This window comes from Eschscholzia californica, unplaced genomic scaffold, assembly GCF_041429995.1.
Source record: "Eschscholzia californica isolate CP2 unplaced genomic scaffold, dmEscCali1.0.p SCAF_1, whole genome shotgun sequence".
In the NCBI taxonomy this organism is placed as follows: domain Eukaryota; kingdom Viridiplantae; phylum Streptophyta; class Magnoliopsida; order Ranunculales; family Papaveraceae; genus Eschscholzia; species Eschscholzia californica.
The window spans coordinates 82,867,897-82,880,193 of NW_028238198.1; the positions used below are offsets into that span (position 1 = coordinate 82,867,897).

The 12,297-nt window shown below is 36.5% G+C and overlaps 2 protein-coding genes across 2 annotated transcripts; one reads left to right on the forward strand and one right to left on the reverse strand.

Moving 5' to 3' along the window:
• Nucleotides 1-547: 547 nt before the first annotated feature.
• Nucleotides 548-5,605, reverse strand: LOC147570043 (uncharacterized). The gene is made up of 8 exons (XM_086656618.1): nt 5,316-5,605; nt 4,431-4,631; nt 3,598-4,010; nt 2,902-3,087; nt 2,320-2,512; nt 1,763-1,839; nt 1,422-1,575; nt 548-1,184 (listed from the first exon to the last, which is right to left on the reverse strand). The coding sequence occupies exons 1-8, from the start codon at nt 5,589-5,591 to the stop codon at nt 885-887; spliced, it is 1,800 nt and encodes a 599-aa protein (XP_086512744.1). The 5' UTR covers nt 5,592-5,605; the 3' UTR covers nt 548-884.
• Nucleotides 5,606-6,800: 1,195 nt separating this feature from the next.
• LOC147570044 (uncharacterized) lies at nt 6,801-10,590 on the forward strand. The gene is made up of 8 exons (XM_086663757.1): nt 6,801-7,052; nt 7,238-7,480; nt 7,647-8,053; nt 8,779-8,948; nt 9,224-9,345; nt 9,614-9,690; nt 9,889-10,034; nt 10,265-10,590. The coding sequence occupies exons 1-8, from the start codon at nt 6,801-6,803 to the stop codon at nt 10,588-10,590; spliced, it is 1,743 nt and encodes a 580-aa protein (XP_086519883.1).
• Nucleotides 10,591-12,297: the final 1,707 nt, after the last annotated feature.

Sequence of the window (12,297 nt, forward strand, 5' to 3'; positions counted from 1 at the left end):
CATTTTGGCTGCAACAATTTCTCTCTTAGACTTATTAGCCAAAATCCCTACCTAAAAAAAATGTTCTAATAGAAATATTTAATTGGTTTTCAAAAATACAGCATGGTTTCACATATGGTGGGTATTCTGGGGTACACAAGTTCGATTAGGAGTATATAAAATTTGGTTGAAAATTTTAACCTGTATTATTTAAAAAAAGTTCATTTTTACTTTTTTTTTTTTTTTTGTCATCTTCACCGCTTCCACTCCGACCACCACTCTTCAAAGGTACCACTACGACCACCACCATCTTTTTGCTCTCGCTCTCCTCTATACTCTCTCTCTTCCACTATTCCGGCTAGTAGTACCCTTCCCTTAGCCAGAATAGAGGGAGGTTCGAGAGTTTGGAGAGACAAAAAAATTAGTGATGGTAGTGGGAGGCTGTTATGTGTCTGTAATCTGCCTTAACAACACAATCACAAGCTACTAATTGTCTGCAAAAGATCCAATTAATTACATTGTCCTATCATATTATCCTTCATCCACAAGCCAAAAAAGAATTTACATAGAATTTAAGAAATAATTGCATATACTATATAATGTTTCGGAATTTAAGAAGTCATCAGTAGCCTAAGAATTCCATGTAAAACAAAAAAATGAATTTACAAAGTAAATGACGATTAAACCGAAATTTGTCAAGTATGTGTTTTTATTAGGTAAAAGAAGTATATCCCTTGAGCCATAAAGACATGTTCTAATGTCTATTTCTGTAACAATGGTCATCATCTGTTCATACAAAATATCACAAGCATGAAAAAGAAAGTCATAAGCAGTCCATAAACAGTGAGCGGTTCCCGTTTTCTTGTTTGTTGGCTGAAATCACTTACTTGAAACAGGCTAGAGCATTATAAATCAAAATAATGACTGGTGAAGAGGACATAATTTGCTCTTCGCCTAGTTCTAGATGTAACTTTACATTTCTCGATTAAGATCTTCTTCATGTTAGGGCAGCTCGAAACAACAGTTGCGACTCCAGATGAAGAAATAAATGGGCAATCATCCATAATGCAAGACTCGAGCAATCTGCATTTCTTCACTAGATGGGATAAACCAGCATCTGTTATTTGCCGACAAGAAGATATCACTATATCTTTAAGTAATGGGCATCCTTCTCCTATCTCTGCCAACGCTGCATCCCCCAATCTCTGTTGAAACAAAACATTTATGTATATAGGGACTGCTTGACGGATGTGCGAGATTTCATTTCGTTTCGATTCAAGAAAACCAAATCTTTTTAATATATATATATAGTGAGTGTGTGTTCTGTCTTAATGGGGTTATTGACATCTTGTTTCCAAATATCAGAAATTAAGAAATAACAACACAACCAATGTTCGTCTAGTAGATAATAAAGTTTAAAGTAGAGATAGAAAGTCGCGTGCCTTAAGAAGATCGACATTAAGGTAGACAAGCTGAGGGCACCCCCTTGCAACAGCTATCACTCCAGCATCACCAATAAGGTTGCAACTACTAACATCCAAACGTTGAAGTGAAGAGCAACTCTTACCAATGGCGATAAGGGCATCATCCGCAACACTGGTAATATCAACATTGAATAGTATCACAATTATGTTCAAGACTACTATAAAGTAAACCTAACTCGTAAGTCGTAACCTATCTTACAGGATAATAAATGTATTCCTGAGGGTAGCTAATCTTTCTTTATTGAAAAAAAAAAAAGAAAACAACTTATTATGAAAGAAGAAAAAGAGAAAGAAATCACCTGTCACAACCAGAAATTCTCAAGTCGGTGAGATGTTGACAGTTAGCGCCAATAGCTACGATTCCCTTGTTTCCAATCTACATGAAAGGATAATTATATTAATAAGTATCTATCTCAACAAGTCTTTAAGATGTTAACCTCAAGATTTCAAGAAATGACCACACGAAAATTTAAATCTTATTTAAAATCCTAATTTCATGCCTTAAGCTTCACGGATTAACCGTCGCTCATCACCCCACCCTATTAGTTGTTTTACCCACTTATCACCTTAGAAACAGTGAAAACAAACTTAAATTAATGCAGCAACTTTTTTCTCCGACGATAATATCGACTCTACCTTATGATGTAAGGTGGTATAGCTCCTCATAGCAGAAGGCACTATTCTATGTCCCCAACCCCCTCAACCTAATCAATTTTACACTTTTCTTGATGGACCATAATGAACATTGATGTTTGATAGTTCAAATAACATTATTCTGCATAATTGAGATGCTAAGATGTTATAGAAAAAGATTACTCAGACAAAGGTAAAAGTTTGACATCATTGAACAAGGTACCTCTTCACATTGCCCAATATGAAGCTTCTTCAATCCTTTACAACCCCGAGCAATGTGGCATAACACATCATCTCCTATATCTGAACACTCCTCCAACTCGAGAGCTTCTAACCTTTTGCAACCTCTGCCAACCTCAAGAAACGCATCACCGCAAACATCTAAGCAGTCTTTTATAATTAGTTCAGAGAGATTTCTGCAGACATTAAAATAAAAATGCACATTAAGTGCCAAAAAATGATCGATAGAGTTAATAGTTCAACTAATTTTTCTGAAACCCAGAGTGCGACAGAAGATAGTTTCGCTTTTTTGAAACAAAAATAAGAAGATAAAAGTCGCCACTTGCTCATTTTTTATTCGATTAACCTATTTTTTTGCCGCTTCCGTAAACATGAAAAAAAAATTTGTTAAATATTAAATGTCGACTGATACCAACACTAATGAATATATGATGAATCACATATTACTCTCTCTAATTTGAAATATATATCAAGTGAATACGTATACAACATATGCGACTTTGAGAACAATGAACTTGCAAGAAACAAGGCAACTTAGCTATTCAAAGAGTAGACATAGACTTACGGGCAAGATCTTCCAATAGACTCCAATCCAGCTGTTTCAATACTATGACATTGAATAAGTTCAAGATGTATAAGCCCAGGACAACCAGATGCAATTGCTTGTAGACCCCGGTCGCTCAAGGAAGGACAGTCAGTTAGAGTAACAGATTTCAAGTTTTTGCATCCAGACCCAATTGCAAGGAAACTCCTATAAGTTATAAACATGAGAATATAAACAACAAGATCTTCGAACCAAAATATGAGACTCCGATGTGAATCAACAATGCGATGGGTGGGTGGGGGAGCTCCCCTTTGATTTAGAAATGAAGTATTGGTATCCTTTTGGCGTTCATAAAAAATATTAGATAGATTACAAGAATACATAAAGGAAATCATGAAAATAGATAACTTCGCAAATAGGTAATAACTAAAACGATCTAAGACAAACTTACATAATCTTTTCAGTGACAAAGAGGTGTGGGCCAAGAACAGGTCTATACAAATATAGTTTGAGTATAGATTTGTTTAGTGTTGGACTTCTTTTCTAAGAAGTAAATCTACATATCTCATGCAGATATCTAACTCTAGATTTACGGACATTAACTCATGTTAGATGCAAGGTACGTCGAATTTCTTGTCCAATAGTAACTTTGACGGCTCATATTTTCATTTTTATTTTTATTGGAATACCATAAATAGTCATAAGAACATATCTAACCTCTCGGTCAATGTATAATAATCGCATAAATCTAGCAACTCCAATGACAAACAGTAGGCACCAACAACTTGCAAAGTCTCGTCCGTAATATTAAAGCAATATAGCTTTAGATTCTTCAAGGATGGGCATCCTCTTGCTATTGAAAGCATCCCTTCGTCTAGGTTGTTGATGTGGCCTAAAAATTCCAATGCCAAGGTCTGAAGACAGGTGCAGTTACGCCCCACAACATCCAAGGAGAGATTGGTAATATTTTTGGAACCTGTTAATGTCAGAGCTTTCAACGACTTCCCACAACCGACAGCTATTTCGATCACACCTGTATCAGTCAAGCCTTCAAAACCTAATTTTAAATTTTCCAATTGTTTGCAGCATTGTCCCACGGCTGCTAGACTTTGATCTCCAATATTACAGTCCTATATGAGTCAAAAGTTACACATTTTATACACATAATATTATGTATAAAGGAATTAAGCAGTAATATAATATATATATATATATATATATATAATTTATACACGTCCAATTCAGGTGAAGTTTTAAAAGCGTCTCGTATGGGTATTAAAGGTGCCTCCTTCCATCACAAACTCCCCCTGAAATTTGCCTTGAAGGAGACGCCTTCAACCATAACAGGAGGTGTCTTTAAACCTTCCCTTTCATGAATTGTCCACCACTCCTTGGTAAACTGTGAAATACCATTATTATTCCCTACTAATAAATAGAAGAGACACGTCATATGATATTCAAATGCCAAACCACAACAATTAAAGTCTTTGCGGATAGATGAAACACACCATATAAGAAAACAAATCATTTTAGAAGAGATAAATATTCACCAGTAATTCTAAAGATTTCAGGAATCGACATCTCTCCACCAAGGACTCTAGTCCTACACTTGTCACAAAAGGACAATGTAGCAAGTGTAGTGTCTCGAGCCTATTGGTCTGAGCCAGATAAGACAACCCAACATCTGATAATGTACATTGTTCAGAGTCTTGCTCATCATATCGATCTGCCAAGGAGTAACGCCTTTCGTCCTGTAAGAAGAGTGATATAATTAACATATCGTCATGTAAACAACATCCAAGTTCGAATAAAGAGTCTACAATATCTAACAACCAATTTTATGTGTGTGTGTGTGTGTGTGTGTGTGTGTGTGTGTGTGTGTGTGTGTGTGTGGAAAAAGAACAATGTTGCCTACTACGCCAATTGCTCTAGTGCATGCTACGTATACATGTATGCGATACAATTATACACTACCATATATGTTAGGAGTATACGTCTTTGATTCGTATTTTCCTAAACAATATATAGTCTGTATGATGCGTGTATAATAGATACGTGCATACTCTAAAAGCTTTTATTTCCATAAAATATAAAATCTAAACTAGTTACCTAAAAGAATCCGCATAGTTAACTACACAGCTAGTTATTACCTAAGCGTGTATTATAGATCGCGAATCCACCTAAACCGGGTATGCGAATTTGCGCATTGAAGTCTCAAACCAACCCACTATTATTACTATTATTATTCATATATCATTCTCACATTTGGTATCAATTTGAGTCATATATGAATTAAGTTGTGAAATTGGATTTTGGTATTGGCTTTAATAATAAGATGAATCGATACGAAGATCATTGAAATGAAATTCTATACTAGATTAAAACCCTAATGCAAAAAAAAAAAAACACAAACATTTCAAATGAAACACGCTTACATTATTCTGTAGATGCAAATAAATTGGTGAACCTCCATCAATGTGAATATTTCTAATATTAACAAATCGAGCAGTCAATAATTTAATCAGGGCATCTGGATTATTAGAAGGAGTGGGGCTAATTGTATGACGACTCAAATTGGTGAGTTTGAGCCATCTTTTGCATACAAGGGAACATGAATCGGTATCCGATTTTGATCCCTCAAAACGACTCAATATCTCAAGAAGCGATTCATCAGGTAAAATTCTGTTTATCAAATCACCACTTCCAACCATTTTCCGTAAATCCCGAGAAGGAGATAGAGAGAGAGTTTCGAGAGAAAGAGAGAGAGAGAGAATTACGAGAAGGAGAGAGAGAGAATTACGAGAAGTTTTAAAGGAGAGTCTATTGGGGCCATATTTTTTACTCGGGTTAAGTAAGACATCACTCGTACTAGACCTAATCTGTCCTGTTCTTGGGTTGTTCTTGGACTACCTTGATCTATGGGCCTCTGACTGCTCAGTCCGAGTCTATTGGGATTTGGGGCCATCTTTTTTACTCGGGTTAATCAACACGACAGTAGGACTAGACCTAATCTGTCGTGTTATTTGGTTGTTCTCGGATTGCCTCGATCTATGGGCCTCTGACTGCTCAATCCGAGTCTACTGGGATTTGGGGCTATCTTTTTTACTCTGGTGAATTAACACGACAGTGGGACTAGACCTAATCTGTCGTGTTATTTGGCGTTTCTCGGACTGCCTCGATCTATGGGCCTCAAACGGCTCGCAGAGAGCACCAAGAGAGGGGTGGGCTAGACCAAAAGGGCACGCCTTTAAAGAGACCCGAATTTTACAGGTATCTGTCGATAGCGTTCTTGTTTCTAGTTTTCTAGATGGATGAAGAAGTAGTACAAGAAGAATACTAAATTCTAGGGGTTATGTGAAAATAAAGGGAGGAGTTAAAATAAAGTTCTTATTTTTGGAGGACTGAGTGAAAAATAATAGTGCTGTCCCCTTTATTTGTTGAGAGTGTTGTCCCCTTGAAAACAGTAGTTGTCCATATAATATTGGTTTACTAGAGTTTTAGGGATTTTAATAGAGTTTTGGGGGTTTTAATGGAGAGGGTTGGAAGTGAAGGGAGAGGAAGTAAGAAAAACATTGGGACTGGAAACAGAAAACAAATCTACTGACAAGATATGATTTAGGGGCAATTTTGTTAGAAAAGACGGTTCAGTAACGTCTGACTAAATAGGTGACGGAAAATAGAAAAAAAGGGGTCAAATTAGAAGGGGATCGTCTTTAAGAGGTCATTTTGGTGAGTTAGTCATATTTAGGGGGCCAAAATGGAATTATTCAATTAAAATTCCCACTCAGTATCCTCTCGACGTCCAAGAAGTTGGAACTTCTTCGCTCCATTGAATTTTCAATCCCTTTTTATGGTTTTAGGGCAGAAGTTTATCAATGAGAGGGTGTGATTTGATAAACACAATTCTTCCTGATGAAATAATGTATGAGATTTTTAGTCGTTTTGAGGAATCAAAATCTGATACCGATTCATGCTCTCTTGTATGTAAAAGATGGCTCAAACTTGAAAGATTGAATCGTCATACAATTCGAATAAGTGCTTCTTCTGGTAACAACAGAGATATTTTAATTAAGTCATTGGTTGATCGATTTGTTAATGTTAGAAATATTTCCATCAATGAAAGATTACCCACTAATCTGAATCTACCCACTTATCTTCAACTTACTGATAAGGTAAGTGTTTTTTTGTAACCCTAATAATGATAGGGAGCAAGAAAAACTAGACAGATTAGAATCTTAAAAAACACGAATCACAGCAAACCAAATAGGATGTCTGTCTAGTTTTTCTTTTATTCTACAAATTAGACTAAACTTACATAGTTTCATACTCTTTTTATTGATTTTAACTCATCTCGCAGGAAGGAATACATTATGGTAATGGGAATTCAAGATCATTGCCAGAACAATGTGATGAGCATGGAAGTAGAAGATCTAATAAACAAAACGTCGAATCATGTAACTTATCAGATGTTGGATTGTCTTATCTTGCTCGGATCAGTAGGCTTGAGGAGCTAAGCTTGATAGAGTGTCATAGTGTGACAAGTGTAGGACTAGTATCTTTGGCTGAGGGATGTCGATTTTTGAAATCGTTGGAACTACTGGTGAATATATATCTCTTATAAAATGATTTGATTTCCTGGTATATCATATTACTGCCTAACCCTTTTTGTGTATCACATTTTGCGTGTAATTGTATAAAGTCTAGCACCATGTTATGTGTGTAAAGTGTGTGTATGTTTGAAGTAATAATTCTCCTTTCGCATGTAGGGTTGTTATAATGGAGATCAAGGTTTAGCAGCTGTGGGGCAGCGTTTCAAGCAACTTGAAGATTTAATCTTGGGTTTTAGTTTAGATTTGACTGATGCAGGTCTGACCGATATTGTTGTCAAATGTGGGAAGTCACTGAAAGGCCTTTGGATATCAGCTTGCGGAAATATTACTGATATCTCGTTGGAAGCTGTGGGGCGTAATTGTACATCTCTTCAGATCTTCTCACTGAACTATTTAGATTCTGTCATGGGCCATGGGGTGATTTCGATAGCTAAAGGGTGTCCGTCCTTGAAACTTCTGAAGCTACGGCGCGTAAATGTCACAGATGAGGCTTTGCAAGCTGTAGGTAACTACTGTATGTCACTGGAGTTGCTAGAATTGGGTGAGCAGAGATTGTCTGACAGGTTGAATATTTTCTTATGATTATTTATTGGATATTCTAAGAAAAATGAAAATACGAGTTGTCAATTTAAAATTGGAAAATAAGTCCCACATGACCTGTATCTTAAATGGGACAATAAATCCGACATGAAAAATGAAAATACGAGTCAATTTAAAATTGGACAATAAATCCGACATGACCTGTACCTTAAATGGGTCAATGCCCCTAAACCTAGAGTTTGATACCTGCAAGAGATATGCAGATGGAATTCTTAGAAAACATGACAAGCATGAGATAAATCTTGTTCTTTACCTTCAATTTCTTCAATCTTAAACGTATATTTCTTTTTTATTCCACTTATATTTGAAAATAAACTTGATCCTGGTCCACACCCTTTATCAGTAAAAAAGTTATTTATGTTTGTCGTAGAATGTTCTAGTTAGTGCTAATTACCCGAAGTTATTTATTTTCATTTACTCTTGTATTCTATCAGTAACAATAAAAAACATAAAATTTAGTTTCTATCTTTAAAACAAAAAAAAAAAAACATTGATAGAACATCAAAATTCCATCTCTAACTCAAAATAACTGATGTTTCACATTTTTACTGCCCACTAGCCCGGCCTTCCCTATATATCGAGAGAAATTTCCTTGCTGTGGTATAGAGAAGAGAATTCCATTGGCATTGACATTCACATAATAGTCTCAAGATTTTGGTGTTTATGTTCACATGTTTATAACTTGTAGGAGTTTACTTGCAATTGGGTCCGGGTGCAAAATGTTGAAATTTGTTACTGTAAATTTTTGTTCTTCCTTGAGCGATCGGGGTCTCCAAGCAATTGGATCTGGTTGTTCTGGACTTATGCATCTTGAAGTTAAGCAATGCGATATTGGAACAACTGGATTACATAATGAAGGTTATTCTGCATCCAATCCTTGAGCAATGGCTCTAAGATCGTGTAACAATCACTATTTCAGAAATATTAATTCGAACTAAAAAACGTGGCTACACGAAGTTTAATTTTTTTCTAGGGTGATAATTGGCCAAGTGGGTAAAACAAGCAAGAGGGCCGGTTGATCATGGGAGGTAAAGAGTGATGCTCCTAAAACAGTAGTTCTTTGTTTCTGTTAAAACACGAAAGTAGGATTTCAAATAGATACTCTCAGGCTCTGACATCCATTTCTCATCTAGGATCAGAGCACAATACTCTAGCCTGTTACTCAGGCTCTGATCACAATTCTCATGTGGGATCAGAACACAATCCATTAGCTTGCTCTTCAAGCTCTGATACCAATTGTCAAATAGGTATCAAAGTGCTATACTTCTTGGCCTGTATACTTCAGGCTCTGATACCAATTTTCAAATAGGTATCAGAGTGTAATATATCTTTAGCCTTTCATCTAGGCTCTGATACCAATTCTCAAGTAGGTATCAGAGTGTAGTATATTTCTAGACTGCACCTCTTCAGGCTCTGATACCAATTGTCAAATGGATATATATATCATGAAATCTTGAGGTTAAGCTTGCTGATTTGTTGGAATAGATACTTGTATATATGTATATTGTTTGCCTTTCAAATAGATTGGAGACAAAGGAATCGCCGCCATTGGCGCTAACTGTCAACATCTCACAGACTTGAGTATCTGCGCTTGTCGAAGGTGATTTTCTTTGCTCAATTTCGTTCTCTTTTTCTTCTTGTATTAATTATAAGCTGTTTCTTTTGTTTTCTTTTCAAGAAAGAACCATTAGCTACTCTCAGAAATACATTTATTATCTTGTAAGATAGGTTACGGGTTAGGTTTACTTTATATTACCCTTGAACATAAATGTGATACCATTCAATGTTGATATGCCAGGGTTGGGGATGATGTCCTTATCGCCGTTGGTCAGGGGTGTCGTTCACTTCAGTGTTTAGATGTCAGTGATTGCAAGCTTATTGGTGATGCTGGACTGATAGCTATTGCAAAGGGTTGTGCTCAGCTTGTCTACCTTGATGTCAACGGTCTTGAGGCATGTGACTTTCTATCTTTATAGTTAAAACTTCATTATCTACTAGACGAACATTGGTGGTGTCGTTATTTGTTAACTCTGTGATATTTGGATACAAGATGTCAACAAACCATTACTACAGAACACACACACACACACACACAGACACATATATATATAGGTCAGAGCACAACCCTGTCAAGGCGGAGTCGAACTCCGTCCAGTGGACCCTCACATATTTGTTTTGGCAAAATTTAGGTGATGCGGGGGTGGCAAAGATAGGAGAAGGATGCCCGTTACTAAAGCGTGTACTACTATCTTATTGTCGACAAATAACAGATATTGGGTTGTCACATCTAGTCAAGAATTGCAGATTGCTTGACTCATGCGGTATGAGTCTTTGTCCGAATGTTTCTTCAGTTGGAGTTGAAACTGTTGTTTCAAGTTGTCCTAACATGAAGAGGATCTCGGTTGAAAAACGGAAAGTTACCCCTAGAACCCGGCAAAGAGCAAATAATGTCATGTTCTACCATTATGGATATTTGAAACAATGTGCAAGTAGAGGTTAAGACAAGGAAATGAACCAAGCGACTCCGGGCATATGAATCCGGATTCTTATTTTTGGCCCTCGAAAAATATCAAGATAAAGGGGTGTAAATTCAGGCAAGAACTTTTGTTTCGTTCAACGTTTTACATGTAATTCTTATCCTAATGATCATTTTTGAAGCTAAGAGAAAGTCATGGTAAGTGTGGATGAAGGAAAATATGATAGATCAGAGTAACTTAAACTTCAGTCAAGTTTCAATTGTCTAACTCTTTTCTTTTTGTGTGTAGAAGACTCACATATTCTATGTTCACACTGCCAAAACTCGAATTATTGGCCTCCAATTATTGGCGCATGTCTTTTCATCATTTTTTTGTTAAAGGCGGCTATCCTCAAAGAAGGTACACCTGTGACCCGTCCCTCAAAGATGGAGATATCCATCTATTCCCCTTTTATGTCTTCTCATTTCTTCCCTCTTTTTTCTTTTTTCTTCAAGAGACATGGTTGACGGAGGGCCAGTGTCTACAGGTTGCCCTTCTTTTCACTCTTGGGCCTCCGTCTCTCACCCCACGGATTGGGACAGTCTGACGGTACTCGGATTGTACCTAATTCGTGACTTGAACAACACGAACTCAACCCAGACCGTCTGTCTTTGGATTGCCTCAATATGTGGATCTCTAACTACTCAGTCTAAGGCCTGCGGAAGTGCCAAGAGAAAGGTGGGCTAAGAGCAAAAGGACGGAACACCTTAACAGTCACCGACGTCTTATAGGCACATACTGATGGTGTTCTTGGACTCCCGTTGTTGGTCCCACTGGTTTCATCGGTTTTTGATAAAGTTCTCCATTTTCGATCGGCATTATGAAGTTCATCAATAAACTCTGTAAGTCTAGAGAGCTCAAAATCGGTGAAAATATCCTCATAAAGTTTTGGACCTTTGACGACATTCAACTGCCAAATACAAATAAGAGTTAGTTACGAAGAATATCGATCTTATATTTCAGTTATTTCTAAGAGAGGACTTCAAATTTTATTCAATTAATTTACAGGTTCAATAATAGAAGAGAATGTTTCATACAAAATCTTATAAGGAAATAAACTCCATCAGAATCAAGTAGTTGACATACTTCTCAACAAAAAAAAAAAAAAAAAGTAGTTGACATACTAGGACACTACAAAAATATAAATAGGTGAGTTGGAACGATGGTCAACTCGGTGAGCCGAAATAGAGTTTCCAATTATGTTTGGGAACCATGACGATTGTCAACTTTTTGGTTGTGTTTTGAGTTCTCAAGTCCAAGAAAGACCCTCACTAGAGCGGTTAATTCTATCAGATATGCAAAGAAGGTGATCATAAGGAGGGCCCTGCTGAAGATAAGAGTCCCGTACAATAAGTGAACAGAATCCTAACCATCACCTCAAGTTAGACCTTTCCAGATGAAGAATTGTCGCATTTAGGTTTAGTTATTTATTTTTTCGTGCATTTGACTTTGATGTTTGGATGTCTATACTTGTCTTACCTACTAAAAATAGAGAATAATCTGTGGATCTCAGTTTTTTGTTGGTAAGACGGCTACTGACTCCATATGAACTAAATTGAAAATATTCTCTGATTTTGTTTTTTCTTCGTCGATACTGATCTTGCTGAAGAAAAATCGGGAGTAATGTGAAAAACGTTGAAGAAGAATGTGTATATAAACTTTGATCACAAACAAAAACCCAAAAAATGTCT